Source organism: Saccostrea cucullata, unplaced genomic scaffold (assembly GCF_032062105.1).
Source record: "Saccostrea cucullata isolate Sc308-1 unplaced genomic scaffold, CSIRO_AGI_Scuc_v1 ctg3433, whole genome shotgun sequence".
NCBI classification, from domain to species: domain Eukaryota; kingdom Metazoa; phylum Mollusca; class Bivalvia; order Ostreida; family Ostreidae; genus Saccostrea; species Saccostrea cuccullata.
This window is the reverse complement of record NW_026937009.1, coordinates 60,810-77,277: the sequence shown is the minus strand read 5'-3', so window position 1 is coordinate 77,277 and position 16,468 is coordinate 60,810. Positions and strand designations below refer to the sequence as shown.

Genomic DNA, 16,468 nt, shown 5'->3' with positions numbered 1-16,468 from the left:
GTGCTCAATTTTTAGCAGCAAATCATAAATTACAAATGATGTTCTTTTATTGAGTTTTATTGATGGTGTAATTGTATTTTGTATGTAATTTGTAGTATTTTAATGTTATAATTTCGAACACATATATGAGTATGGGTTAATATTTTATATAAGTTTTCATAGCTTTTAAATTATGTTTACTTGCGTTTTATTGTACAGCGCTTTAGAGTTATATTATTAATATTTAGCGCTTTATAAATTCATATATTATTATTATTATTATAAAGCGCTTGCTGACACATAGACACTTTAAGGTATCAAGGGTTGGGACTGCATTGTGACTGTGAGGGATTAGGGGTTTCAACAAGACTGAGAAATGGAGGGATGAAGAACTTTCAGAGATTTATGTTCAAGCCATTTGTATTTTGATATTTGAATGTTTCTTAAGAGTGAGGTACTGCAGGTTAATTACCATTCTGATGAATTTACAGGTTAAAACAAAGTTTTATGATAAAGTGACAGGAGTATCAACATTTAGGATTGGTTGGACTTCAAAAGCTGCTGCCAATCAAAGAGCGGGAAGAGCTGGACGTATTGCACCAGGTCACTGTTACAGGTACAGAGAAAACTAGACTCACCTTAAAGAGGAGCTCATGTAGAACGATTGTAATGTCATTTTTTAAAAGTACATCTTTTAAATTTATATGTATTATAAAAACTAATTTAGAAAAAATAGAATGAACACACGCCTTGTTTCTTTAAAAAGCAGTTATTAGACTTTCTGTGCTTCGAATGTAAAAAAATATTGATTAAAAAAAAATGTTGTTTTTAAAAAAAGAAATAATATCAGAATTACAGTAAAAATGCCTATAACCACGTGTTAGGGACATAAATTTTGCTTCTTTATACCTTGTTAACGTAATTTGTTATATCTGTTAAGTTTACAATGCATTTTAATGTCAGGGGGAATAAAAATCACCTCTCTTTAAGCAGCAGTACAATATAAGATCAAACACCTAAAAGACCTATAGACAAAAAAAACCTGATTTCTGTAAGTTTGTTTAACTGTATACAGTCATGTGAATAAATTCTCAAGGATTGTGAACCCCCTTACAAGATATTGAACCCCTGCCCTTTCCATTTAAGAGGGAGGGGAATCAAAATATGACCATAAGATATTAAGTCCCCCTACCCTTTTAATTTAAGAGGGATGGGGGTTTAAAATATTATGGCCATAAAACACTATTTTGAACCCCCTCCCTCTTAAAATAACCTGGGTTCAAAATATCGCAAGGATCAATATATGATATGTCACAGTAATATATGGTTTTCCATGTAGTTTTGATTCTTTTACACTGTCTATAAGTCAGAATAGTCTATTAAACTGTGAAAACATCTCATACTTGTAATACATAGCAAATCAGAGCAGATTTGCTCCAAAATGGTTTTGAAGAATAGTTAAGGGGTTATGCTGAAAATAACTACCAAATCAATAAAAACAAACCTTTTTGAAATTGTATATGCCTTTTATTAGGTCACCTGAGTAAACTCAGGTGACCTATTGCTAGGGCTGTGCAATATTACCGGTATATCGGTATATTGCGGTATTATCCACCACGATAATATATCGCGATATGAAAATCAGATACCGGTATTTTACGATATTTATAAAAAGATATAAAAACCTCCTTTATTGTACAAACTGCTGAAATAATACTTGTAACTTCCCCAGGCCTTTTCAATCTAGTTAAAAAAATGATTCGTCAACTTTCAGACTGAGGCAGAGAGAGAGAGCGAGAGAGAGAGAGAGAGGAAGCTTTTCATTCACTGTCGCAATTTTAAATATCTTACTTTAAAATAAAATTAATAATTAATAAAAAGACTTTTAAATAAAATTATTAAGAAAGAAAATATATAAAACATTTCTACAGGGTGTAAACCATGTGTACTTTTGTTCTCAAAATCTCATGGAATCTACAAGATCGACGTCACGATGACGAATGTTAAGTTCGAGATACATATTACAAGTAAATGGCAATCCATGTTTTCATTGATACAGTGTTGCTTTTTGTTATTTTTTAACAAGTTTCATGCCATTTTAAACACCTTCATGCTATACCAGGAGCATGTATATTAAAACAACAGAAATAGGCCAATGCAGTTCCTGATCGTATGTCATAATGTGAAATTAGGTCGGGTCAGACTAAAACACTAAACGTCCGAAAATAGGTCACAATTTCTTTCTGGCTTTAATTTTATTCTGTGACCACATGAAATTTCCATATAGTATGTATTGTTTTAATTATTAAGTTAAATTTTATGCAATTTCAATAAAACACCCCCCCTCCCCCCAAAAAATGTATAAAGATTATATACAACTAGTATGCATTATCTTTTTTTTCAATTTGAAAATACATCAAATCAGTACAATTTGTTTTAATATTTTACTTGGTATTTGAATAAAAGTTATTATAATTATGTGTACGATTAATGTCTTATCCCCCGCCCCCTTTAAAATTTATAGATAAATTCAAATAGTCTTTGAACTTGACAGCATTTTAAACTTTCTGCACAAATTTATTAATGATAATTAATCTACAATATATCGCAATATATTGCAATATACAACTTTAAATATTGCAATATATCGCAATATGGTTTTCACTCGCAATACCCAACTCTACCTATTGCTATCTGTTTTCGTCTGTCGTCGTGTATCGTGCATCGTGTGTTAACATTTGAACATTTTCAGCTTCTTCTCTGAAACCTCTGCACCCATTTCAACCAAATTTGGCACAAAGCATCTATGGGAAAGGGAAACAAATATTGTGAATTTCATGGTTCCTGCCCGCCTGGGGCCTGAGGGGTGGGGCCAAAACCTCTAAAATTAGTGCAGTCTTTAAAAATCTTCTTCTTTACTCCTGGACATCAAGCAGTCAAACTGTTGGCAGGATTGTAATCAGCATTGAGTCCTCTACCAAAATTATGAAATTCATGGCCCTGGGGTCAGGGGTTCTAGTGCTAGGGCAGGGCTAAATAGATTATAAAGTGAAAATGCATAAATTATTTGAAAATCTTTTTCTCTGCTTCTGGGCATTAAATAAACTTATTGAATATATAGTTATGTTGAATAAGGCTGCCTCTACCAAAATTGTAAATTTCATGGCCCTGGGGTCAGGGGTTCTGAGGTGCTAGGGTGGGGCTCTATTGATTATATAGTGAAAATGCATAAATTCTTTGAAAATCTTCTTCTCTGCTCCTGGGCATTAAATAAACTAAGTACATAAATATGTTGTTAGGGTGGGGCTCTATAGATTAGATAGTGAAATTGCATATATTCTTTGAAAATCTTCAATCTTCTCTGCTCCTGGGTATTAAATAAACTAACCAAGTACATAGTTATGTTGAGTAAGGCTGCCTTTTCCAAAATTGTGAATGTCCTGGCCACTGGGTCAGGGGTTCTGGTGTTGGGTATGGCTCTATAGATGATATAGTGAAATTGCATTTATTCCTTGAAAATCTTCTTTTCTGCTCCTGGGCATTAAATAAACAAACCATGTACATAGTTATGTTGAATAAGGCTGCCTCTTGCCAATTTGTGAATTTTAGGGCCCCTGGGTCAGGGGTTCTGGTGTTAAGGTGGAGCTATAATGATTGTATAGTGAAATGCATGAATTCTTTGAACATCTTTTCCTTTGCTCCTGGTTAATATGCCAATGATCTAATTATAATTTAAGGCCAGCATTTTTTTTATTTTTAGGTTTGCAAAGCCGCCGCTCAAGTTTTTATACGCCCGTCTTAAAACGGGACGTATTATGTTATAGGCTTCATGTCCGTCCGTCCGTCCGTCTGTACGTCTGTCCATTCGTGTCCGGCTCATAACTTGAATACTATTAGGCCTAGGATTATCAAACTTTGTCAACTGATACTTCTTGGGTAGACGGTGTGTCGCACACAAAAGGTAGGTCGCTCTGACCTTTAATAAAGATGCTATAGCCAAATATGGAAAAATCCTGTCCGGCTCATAACTAGAAAACTATTAGACCTAGAGCTTTCAAACTTGGCAAAAGTATACATCTAAGGTAGAAGGTGTGTCGCGGGCTATTTCAAGGTCACTGTGACCTTTAATTTAAGTGATTTTTTTTTTTAAAAACTAAGTCTTTTAAATTTTGAATTTCATAATCCTAAAAAATGTAAAAATATAGTTGTATCCTTATTAAAAAATGTTAAATTAAGTAAAAAATTATTTTTTCATCATATACTTTACAGATATCTGTAACAAATGTTAATGTTTTGAGTGGAATTCCGTTTGTCCCATGGGCATAATTATCAAGCACTAGTACTGGTCAAGGAAAATTTTGATAGCAGAAATGTGCATGTCAAATTAGAGAGAAATTAATGAGTTTATTGTCGGGAGCTAACAGGCAAGAGCATCTCTAGATCTGATCATGGAGCTGTTATCTTAATTTATCTCTTGGGAGTTGGGCAAAAAGAAATGGCCTCATAGTTGCTTGTGTTAATTAAGAGTTCTTGATGGCTATAGTCCAGATAAAGATCTTTCAATTGGTGTAATTTAATTAAAACAAATTGATGTTTTAGTGCATGATTAAAACTAAATTAGTATTGTATAATATAATTAAAACTAATTATACATGTGTTCATTGAAAAAAAAATTACATTTCAATTTTTATATATTTGCAACAAATTGCAGTCATGTCTCACTTAGAATTTTATAGTCTAAAGAATAATTCATTTTTGATTTTTTTTTATTAGACCATGTAGACTGTAGCATTTCCATTATTTCATAAAATATGCAATAAACAATTTAAAGCTGCAGATGGATATTTGTTAAGCTCTAACACAGCTGTGTCAATCTGTTAATCAAGGTTACTTGATTTTCTTGCACCCCAACCAATTTATGATTATTGAACAATATTTGACGGGCGTATCATGCTGTGGCGGGGCACTTTATTGAATTTTCAGAAAAAAAAAATTTTCTTTCCGATGTCAAATTTGAGTCAGGATTGAGATTTCAAATTTTCGAGCTCGTACTTCTGGTTATAAGATGAACATGGGTAGTAAACAGATCTGCAAAGTTCATAGCAGCACCATGGCTTGGTTTAGTGTACAAATTTATTGATAGGAGTGCCATTCAAAACGTTTCACCCGTTCAGAGGACAAATAAAATGCTGACGACTTTGTTGCACAGTGACATGCTGGTGAGATAATTATGTATTCGTATACAAAAGTATCTGTCTGTAAATCATTTTCCTTCCACAGGCCCATGGTAGCTATTGGTAGCGACATTGCTTAGGTCTCTGTTATAGCTTACAGTCTAGGCATCATTCTTCAGAAAAGGATTGCTTAGGTATCAAGTAGATTTTATTTTTAGAACAATGTCTACACATTCACTTAACACTTATTAATAAATGAAGATTTATTGAGTTACAAAGAATTGATTTTTAAAAATATATATTGAACAACATCACAAAATTTAATAAAATGTTCTACTTTTCTATTTGTAACCATTATGTGTCCAGTGGCAAGGAGTCTGTTAGGATAGCGTAAAAGAGAAGCAAAAATGAATGTACAAATGTTAATAATTTAATTTATCTCCCCCCCAAAAATTGTTTTTCTTTTTATTTTCTCCTCCTATGCGACTTTTTCATTCTGATGTTTGCAACTAAATCTATAAATAAGAAAATACTGCCCTTATGATGAAGAAAGGTACCTTTATCAAAATGGATAATTTCAAGGCCCCTGGTCAGGGGTACCGGGGAGGGGAGGGGGGGGGGTTACTTTGTCTAAAAATAAATTTATGCTTTGAAATATGCTCTTTGATAAGCAATGGTGCCTCTTTTAAAATTGTGAATTTCATGGCTTTTGGATTAAAACACAAACCAAATTCAGTTGCTGGAAAGTTGTGTTGCATGATACTCAGGTGAGCTATAAGGCCCATGGGCCTCGTATCACCAAGAATAATCCATATAAATGCAAATTCAACGAATTTTCTCAATTTCTTCAAATTTACCTGTCATATTTACTGTAAACCAACTTTTATTTGCCAAGACTTTACCGTATTTGGCCGAGTATAATACGCATTAATGTAAAATATGCACCCCCCTTTTTGATTCTGAAACTGGGGGAAAAAAACGCAGTTCGGATGTATTATACACAATGGAAATTTTTAACAAGCGATGTTCTGAACTTTGAAAATCGGCGCGAAGATTAAATGTCAAAAATTTAGAGAACACACTTTTTTTCAAAATCATTTATAGTTTTCTTTTAATCCTAATTTCCATATCGCGGCAATCTGAAGAAAATTATTTATTCATTTTTTTTTCAACAAAGCACAAGATAATGTTGCGTAAAAGTACCAGGGTATTAACAGTTCTTTTAGCATATGGTGATTTTGAAATAATTCGTCGCCATAATCTTTTATTTCAACAAATCATGAAAAAACTGCAAGTTTTAACAGTTGTCATATTTAATTTTGGTTCTAGGTAATCATGCTGAAAATTAAATGTTACAATGCTTTAACAGGACATGAGGTCGAAACATCAAAGTATTAAAAAGACTACGATTTTCCTCTTCAGAATCTTCGCGGATATCTTATTTTCTACAGAGCATGAATAAATTATAACACTGAATTTTTAGCATACTTAATATTTCATTTGTCAACTCTCAATCATTTAAACATTAGAGGCCAATATGTATAAGATAAAGTAAAATTACATTTAACAAGTGTTTAATTGTTTAATGTGTTGCTCACACATACGAAAGGTCATAAACCGACCCCCTATTTTTACCAAAGAAAATAATCCTAGCAATTAAAAGGACAGTAAATAATCAGTGCTCTAACTGTAAAAACGTTGCTTTGGAGTCAATAGACAATTAATTGCCTGGAGGGGTGTTGAGAGGTAATTATCAAGTGACCAGCGCATGTGTTCACAACATTGGCTTCCTTTCATTGGGACGTATAGAGGGGTGTTTATGTTGCAGTGAATTTTCACTGAGTTATTTAAAACCTAAAATAAATTTTTATTTTATTGTATTTCATTAAAAAATGACTTTGTCTAGCAGATAAGGTACATGTGTACTATGATTACGGAAGCATGTGGCAAAGGAATGTGTGAACGTCTAAAAATAACATCGGTAATGGCGGCCTACGCGGAGACAATAAATATGCAGCTCAAATTACTTTTAACTTGCTTTTTCATGTCATTTTATTATCAAAAGGTTATGAAAATGACATTTTTAACAAGCATACTTTCTAACTATAACTAACGAAGTTTAAAATATGGCGATAAACAAAAGAAATTGCATATTAGTCTCTAGGTAATACTACGGTATGTACTTATAATAGCCATGTTTCACCTGAAAGAAAAACCTATCAAAATCCCATTGTGATGTAAAATACACACCCCTTTCTCACAGAAATTTATTTTAGGAAAAAAGTGCAGATTATATTCCGCCAAATATGGTATTTGCGATTTACTACGGGTAAACTACTTCTGACAATTTTCGGGGTTTAGCTTTTTTTATCTGTAGTTAATAGACATGTCCCACAGTGGGTTTTGGGACATGTGACATAAAGATCAACTCTTTACTTTGCAACTCTAGAGCAGATGCTCTAATCAGTGTGCCACATGGGCAACTGTCCTTAACGAAAGTGAAATAAGAGCATCTGAAGTACTATAAATGGTTTTAAAATAAATGTCAAATAATGAAATTTAAATTTTACAAAAAGGGGGTTAAGGTGGAAAAATACGTCTACTTCATGGGGGATTTGAAATAAAGTAAATCTTTCTTCTATAAGCCTGTAAGCTAGCTCTCAGTAGAAATTACAATACATTTTCTGTTGGCAATGACTATATGAATTCAATTCTGTGTGCTTATGTGGGATTTCATATAGTATTACCTATTATTTGTCAAACATGTCAAGTCTCAAGAACATTTGAATGTATGAGGCCAGTGGAAATCTGTGATTACTCAGGTGACCTTTCATTTGTTGATAATTTTCATCTTCAATCTGATTGCTTTGAAGTCTTTTTTTGACAGATTGTATTCATCAGCTGTGTTTAATGAAGACTTTGTGATGTTTTCCCCTGCTGAAATTACAAGAAGACCAGTGGATGATTTAATTTTGCAGATGAAGGCAAGCTCTTAAATAAATTCATTATTTTTTAGCTCAGTTGACAAAAGATCCATTTGGTCCTGCAGTTCTTCATGAAATTTTCCCCCTTGTAATATTTTGACTCTATATTGTTGCCCAACTTAACTCCCAAGGGACAAGATTTTTAACTTTAACTCTTCCAGCCATACTGTTCTTGAGAAGACTTTTAAAGATTTTTGCTATATATTTCAATGTAAAACTACATGGCCCACCCTACCCCTTGGGGCCATATGCATGATTTGAACAATTCCACATAAGTTTCATTTATGGCCAAATGGTGCTTGGTTGATTGATTGTGTATTGCTTAACGTCCCTCTCGAGAATTTTTCACTCATATGGAGACGTCACCGTATGCCGGTGAAGGGCTTCAAATTTTGACCTTTACTCTGCACTCAGCGCCATTGAGCAGTGAGGGATCTTTATCCAGCCAACGCCTGCCGCTGAACACGTGGCCTCGGTTTTTAAGGTCTCATCCGAAGGACCCACAACTTTCACTTCAAAGTGCCGAGCGCATGGCGAAGGAACAGTTGCTACCCATTTTATCGACTGGGTCAGTCGCGGCCGAGATACGAACTCACGACCTCCCGATCACGGAGCGAGCCCTCTACCGACTGAGCTACCATGAACGGTCAAATGGTTCTTGAGAAAAAAAAAATTATGACCCAACCGTATTTTTGCCTTTTGTCAATTATCTCCCTTTGGAAGTTTGTTCATTTACTTTAAAAATTTAAAATTCTCTCACCCAGGGAGGTTTTGTAACCAATTTGGTTAAAATTGACTTAGTCTGATTCTTGAGAAGAGTTTTTAGGTCACCTGAGTAAACTCAGGTGACCTATTGCTATCTGTTTTTGTCCGTCGTCGTTCGTCCTGCGTCGTGCGTTAACATTAGTACATTTTCAGCTTCTTCTCTGAAACCACTGAACCAATCACGTAACCAATCTCAACCAATTTTGGCATTTAGCATCTATGCGTGAAGGGGAACAAAATTTTTGAATTTCATGGTCCCTGCCCTCCTGGGGCCTGGGTGGTGGGGCCAAAACCACTAAAATTAGTGCAATCTTTAAAAATCTTCTTCTTTACTACTGGACATAAAGCAGTCAAACTGTTGGCATGATTGTTATCAGCATTTGAGTCCTCTACCAAAATTATGAAATTCATGGCCCCAGGGTCAGGGGTTCTTTGAAAATCTTCTTCTTTGCTCCTGAGTATTAAATAAACAAATTAAGTACATAGTTATGATGAGCAATAGTGCCTCTACCAAACTTATGAATTTCATGGCCCCAGGGTCAGGGGTTCTGGTGTTAGGATGGGGCTCTATAATGATTATATATTGAAAATACATTAATTCTTTGAAAATACCCTTCTCTGCTCCTGGGTATTAAGCAAATGAACTACGTATATATGATGAGCAAGGGCCTAATCTTCCAGAATTGTGAATTTCAAGGCCCCTGGGTAAGTGGTACCATGGGGGGGGGGGCTGTACTTATCTACTGAAAATGAATTGATTGATTGAAATCTGCTCCTTGGTATTAATCAAACATTTTTAATAAGCAAGTGTGCCTTTTCAAAAATTGTGCAATGTGTGGACCTAGGGTCAAGGGTTCTTGTGTGGTAGGGGCACTTCTGATTATTGCTGAATATTACTGATTATTAGTTGATATGCATTTTTTGTTCCCCTACCCTGCCTATGGGTATTAAGGCGGCTTGGGGGTCAACAAATTAAAAACAAATTAACCACCTGTATATAGTTATTTTTGATTATTTGTGTATTTCAGTACATTTGATTATTTTGGACAAGTATATTTTTATAAGGATATCTTCTTCTAAAGGAGATAAAAATAGTCTAAAAATGGCAACGACCACCCAGCCCCTTTAAGTAACCAAACTAAGCAATTACTAAGTTTATAGTTATGATTAGCAATGGTGCCAGCCTCTTTCAAATCCGTGAATGCCATAGCATCTACCTTAAAACATGAACCAAATTCAATCATTTGAAAGTTGTTGCATGATTCTGAGGTGACCTATAAGGCACATGGGCCTCTTGTTTTTTTTTTTTAGCTCACATGGGGTTATTAGATAAACTATATAAAATATATTTGAGTGTTCTTTTGAGATATTACAGGAGAATGTTTACCAAAAAGTAAGTCATGGTGACCTACTTTTGAAATTTTATTGTTACATTTAAATATCTCAGGTACTTACTGGCTTACAATCATCAAACTTTGTCAGTTGATGCATCTTGGGTCTTGGAGAATGTTGACCAAAAAGTAGGTCACTGTGACCTACTTTTGAAATTCTATGGCCATATTCAAGTATTTCAGGTACTTAGTGGCTTAGAATCATCAAACCTTTTCTGTTGATGCATCTTGGGTTTTCGCAGAACATCGACCCAAAAAAAGGTCATGGTGACCTACTTTTAGAATTTCATGGCTATATATGATTAGATATTTAAAAGTTTAGAATCATCAAATTTGTAAATTAATGCATCTTGGGTCCTTGAATATCAACCAAAAAGTAGGTCATGGTGACCTACTATTGAAAATTTATATCTTTTTTTTATTTATCTAAATTATTTTCAGGTTCTAATTGGAATCTACAATCTTTGTCAATTGATATATCTTAGGTCCTTTGAGCCATTCAAGGCCCTTGGGTCTCTTTTTTTTTGTTATTATATACTTCACTGAAATCTATAACAAAATATGTGATGTTACAAGAGAGATCCCATCTCTACAGTGGGTGTAATTATCTAGAAATGGTCAAGAAGAATTTTGAAAACAGAAAATGGCATGTTAAATAAAAGAGAAAATGTTGGCTTAAGTATGACGATCTAACTCTCACAAATATGAAAGATTGGGGATGGGGTCAGATGGGCATTTGTCAATCTCTTAACACAACCAGTTGAAGATCTACATGTACAGTAAAACTCGGTTAGTACGAACATGGATATTGCGAATTCACGGATATAGCGAAGTTATCTTAGATCCCCAGTTATATAAATTTAACAAATTTCTTATACGGATATAACGAATTACGGATATAGCAAAGTAATTTCTCAGGTCCCAGTGACTTCGTTATAACCGAGTTTTACTGTATATTATACTACATATGCTTGTTATAATTAATGCCTACACCACAGGAGATGTATAAACAAATATTATATGGTTTGGAAAAATCATGGAAATCCTATATCCAAGTTGACATGATTTTCTTGCACTCTAAACTGTTAATATGATAATTAAACAATAGTTTAACTGCTGTATCATGCTGTGGCAGGGCACTTTATTTTTAGCTCTACTGGTCAGAGACCAGAAGAGCTTATGCAATAGTAATGCATCCGGCGTCTGTTTGTCCAGCTGTCTGTCTGTCTGTAAACAATTTTTCAAAATGCTACTCCTCCTACACTTTTGGTCTGATTTCAATATAACTTGGCACACAAGTAGACTATACAAAGATACATGATTCCATGTATCGTTTTTTTGATTTCGATTAACGATGTTGCTGTGGTTACTAAAAATAGAAATTTATCTGAAATTGTTTCAAAATGCTATTCCTCCTACAGTTTTGGTCTGGTTTAATGTAACTTGGCACACAAGTAGACTACACTAAGATACATAATTCTGTGTATCGGTAAAAATAGAAATTTCTGTGAAACTCTTTCAAAATGCTACTCCAACTACAGTTTTAGTCTGATTTCAATATAACTTGGCACACAAGTAGATTACATTAAGGTACATAATTCTGTTTATCCCACTTCAGACAAATTTGTAGATTACTGATTGGATAAAAGCTAATCACATGACGCCCTGAAATTTTCCGTATTACGTGGCCGTCGAGGAGTAATATGAAAATTGGTCACATGATTCCCTTCGAAGCGTTGTTATTGTAAATAAAAATGGCGGCTAAGAAACAGTTTACGTAGGTAGTTTAGTTAAATTTCTTGTTACCGTAACGATATTTTATGTTGATTGTTATTGGATTAAATCTTAATATTTCCATAATATGCACAAACATTTTTTTTTATATTGAAAAAGGTCTTCAGCGGGATAAATTCATAACACAGTCAGTTAGTGACCTAATACAGATTCATACAGGGTGTGAAATGGAAATCTGTATTGGGACTTGGCTTTGCCTCGCCCAATACGGATTTCCATTTCACACCCTGTATGAATCCGTATTAAGTCACTAACTGACTGTGTAACTAATAGTATCGGTTTTTTGGTCACCTGAGCCAAAGGCTCAAGTGAGCTTTTCTGATCACATTTTGTCCATCGTCGGTCTGTCTGTCCTTCCGTCTGTAAACTTTTCACATTTTTGACTTCTTCTCAAGAACCAATGGGCCAATTTTAACCAAACTTGGTACAAAGCATCCTTGGATGAAGAGGAGTTTAAATTTTTAAAATGAAGGACCAAGTCCCCGTACAAATGGAGATAATCAAGAAAAGACAAAAATAGGAAGCAGTCATTAAAAAATCTTCTTCTCAAGAACCACTGGGCCAGGAAAGCTTAAACTTATGCGGAAACGTCCTTGGTTAATGTACATGTTAAATTGTTAAAATCATCACCTTCGAGGGTAGAGTGAGCCACAATAAGGAATCCAAGTTTTACATAGAAATGTATAGAACAAATCTTTAAAAATCTTCTTCTCAAAAACCACTGGGTCAGGAAAGCTGAAACTTTTGTGGAAGCATCATTGGGTAGTGTAGATATTAAATTGTGAAAATAATGACCCCCGGGAATAGGGCAGGGCCACAATAGGGAATTCCAAGTTTTACATAGAAATGTATAGAACAAATCTTCAAAAATCTTCTTCTCAAGAACCACTGGGCCAGGAAAGCTGAAACTTATGTGGAAGCATCCTTGGGTAGTGTAGATATTAAATTGTTAAAGTTGTGACCCCCAGGGGTAGGGCAGGACCACAATAGGGAATCCAAGTTTTACAGATATATTTAGGAAAAATCTTTTAAGAATCTTCTCAAAAACCACTGAGCCAGGAAAGCTGAAACTTATGTGAAGGCATCCTGCATGGGGTAGTGTAGATTCTAAAGTATTAAAATCATGAAAGGGAAGGGGGTAGGGGGGCACGATAGGTATAGCAAGAGGTGAAATCTGGTAAAGAACGGCATCACCCAAGTTACTCAGGTGAGCGATGTGGCCCATGGGCCTCTTGTAATTTCAATGAAAGGTGTTGCTGTGGTTACTAAAAATAAAAATTTCTGTAAAATACTTTCAAAATGCTACCCCAAATACAGTTTTAGTCTGATTATAATATAATGTGGCATGCAAGTATACTACACTATGAACATAGAGAGACTTAATCAAGGATCATTATTCTATTTATTGCTGTTGTAAAGTTTCAATTCCCAACTGCTACATTTCTCTTCCTTTGCTGTAAGTACAGATTAGTAGAGCTTTAGTCTCGACAGAGACTTCTGGTTATTGAAACATTTCAACATGACATATTTTCAATTTTTAATGGAAACCAGTCTTCACTTGCTAGTAGGAGACTATTATATGCCACAGCATTACAATTTTTGGCAAGCATTTTGAATTTCACTGCCTTTGTACGAAACTAATGTCATTTTAACAAAAAATTTTTGCGTGACTGTACATATTAAGGAGAAATAATTTGCTGATGAAACAATGCAGGGCAATGTCTACTCTAACTCAGGTGATTATTGTGGCCCATTATTCTCTTATATATGTATCAATTTTTGTTTTACTTCTTCTTTCATCTTCAGGATATGAACATCGATAAAGTAATCAATTTTCCGTATCCAACTCCTCCTGATGCAGAACAGATCAAGGTAAGGAAAATATTGACTCAAAATGGTTATTATTGAGTTGAAAGTCTAATAAATCCTTCTCCCATTAACCCATCATGAAAGTAAAACATATTATTATACCTTATATCGGTCTGTCGGTCCACTTAGTTTCCATTCATTTTCTTCACAACTGTTGCACATACTGAAATGAAAGAGCTAAAGCCACAAATCATCAATATCTGCCTTTAATTTAAGACAAAATTTAAGTTTGAAATCACAAAGCCTATCATATGTTATTTTGTAGGGCACAATGTCATGGTATGCTACATACAATTTTTGGCTATCTTTGGCACATGCGCAGGAACAAATATACCTATGAAGTTAAAAACTGCTTAAAAACGCCGATTTTACGGCAGTTATTTCGAAATTTGAATGTGCATGGCCACACTCAAGTACCCTTTCCAAACTTTGCATCATAAAAATATTACATATATGCACCTTTATGCAAAATATCTTAGAGGTACTCGCGTGTGACCAATATGAATTTTACATTTTATGAATGTTGAGCTTTCAGAAATTAAAGCAAGGTCCTCAATTTTAATCGTAATTATAAGTTCATCATATGCGTAAGTGCCCTAAATAAGTTATGAGTATATCAGATTTATTCTTGATAATTATTTAATACCTAATTTGTCAGTAATTTTGTGATAGAGTGTCTTAAATTGATTTATGTCATGTGTTATTTCATGTAAAATTTAAAATTACGCTCGTTTCATTCATGCTTACGTAGATCAATGATGACATCATAATGTAACATTCATGACGTCTTTTGCATTTTAGCATAAATAATTCGAAGAAGTTTGTCAAAAAAATTTATAATTAGAAAAAAGTGACTGTTGAGAATTGATTTCTGTAGAGTGTCCAATTTCTTGCCAGCAGTTGATTGAACGTAATACCTTGTTTTGAATCTTTTTATTAAGATTTAAAAAAAGCCTAATCCGAAGTTGATATCTAAAATACACGCAACAATTTGATCTATATGCATTCTAGGATACATAAAAAGTAAATAGTTTTGTTAGTTTACACACTGATATTTAGGTCACCTGAGTAACTCAGGTGACCTGTTGCATCCTTTTTCGTCCGTCAGCGTGTGTCGTGTGTTTTTTATAGATATATCAGCTGAATATCTAGGTCAAGTTTTGTTTTGGGTATGACCGCGCCATTTTTGACAGAGCTATGCCCCTTGGACTTAGAAAAATTCCAATTATTTGCAGTTTCCGTTCATTTTCTTCACATAGGGTTGCACATACTAAAATGAAATTTAGTATACAGATTTATCAGATGAATATCTAGGTCAAGTTCTGTTTTGGGTATGGTTGCACCATTTTTGACAGAGTTATGCCCTTTCGGACTTAGAAAAATTCCAATGTCGGGGGAGGGGCGGCATAAGTGTTTTACAAACATCTCCCGTTTTTATTGTTATTTTGCAAAAAAATTATGCAATTTAAAAAAGCGTATTTACAATTGATCATTAAGAAATTATGTACATGTGTAATATTTTAGGTTGTAAATGTTTTTTCAGGCTGCTGAGAAATTGCTGATATCATTAGGGGCTCTTGCTGTCAAACATGCACAGAAACCTTTGGTCCTTAAGGGAAGAAAGAGCCCAGTAGAGCCAGTTAGCCAAATAACTTCCCTGGGGAGAGCCATGGCCTGCTTCCCTGTGTCTCCCCGCTATGCAAAGATGATGTTATTGGGACATCAGCAAGATCTCCTGCCTTATGTTGTTGCCATAGTTGCAGCTCTCTCTGTTGATGAGGTGTTTGTGGAATTTCATAAGGCAGCAACTGAGGATGTAATCGTTTGAGGGTTTTTTTGTTTATGTTTTTAGCTTTTAGCATTATTTTATGATTTAATTTGTTATCTTTTTTTGCTCACCTGAGCTGAAAGCTCAAGTGAGCTTTTCTGATCACAATTTGCCCATCGTTCATTCATCCGTCAGTTTGTCCATCTGTCTATAAACTTTCACATTTTCGACTCCTTCTCCAGAACCACTAGGCCAAATTCAACCAAACTTGCCACAAAGCATTCTTGGGTGAAAGGGATTCAAGTTTATTTAAATGAAGGGCCACGCCTTTATTCAAGGGGATATAGGTCAGAAATAGTGAAAATTTGTTTTAAAAATCTTCTTCTCAAGAACATCTGTGCCAGGAAAGATAAAGCTCATAGGGAAACATCCTCAGGTAGTGTAGATTCAAGTTTGTTCAAATCATGACTCCTGGGGGTATGGCGGAGCAACAATGGCCAGTCAAAGTTTTACATAGAAATATATAGAAAAATTCTTTAAAAATCTTCTTCTCAGGAATAGCAAAGCCATGATTAGTCATATTTTTATGGAAACATCCTCAGGTAGTGCAGATTCAAGTTTATTAAAACCATGACCCCCGGGGCTAAGGCTAGGCCACAATGGCTAATCAAAGTTTTACATAGAAATGTATAAGAAAATCTTTTAAAATCTTCTCAAGAATAGCAAAGCTATGATTAGTCAATT

The 16,468-nt window shown here is 34.4% G+C and overlaps 1 protein-coding gene across 1 annotated transcript in view; it reads left to right on the top strand.

Moving 5' to 3' along the window:
• Window positions 1-470: 470 nt before the first annotated feature.
• Window positions 471-16,468, top strand: part of LOC134247054 (probable ATP-dependent RNA helicase DHX37) — a gene marked incomplete at both ends in the record, with an annotated part of 76,783 nt that continues 60,785 nt past the window's right edge. The window contains 4 exons of the mRNA XM_062729393.1: window positions 471-595; window positions 8,041-8,137; window positions 13,894-13,959; window positions 15,500-15,772. Coding sequence (XP_062585377.1) covers window positions 471-595; window positions 8,041-8,137; window positions 13,894-13,959; window positions 15,500-15,772 — 561 coding nt within the window. The remainder of the gene's footprint in view (window positions 596-8,040; window positions 8,138-13,893; window positions 13,960-15,499; window positions 15,773-16,468) is intronic.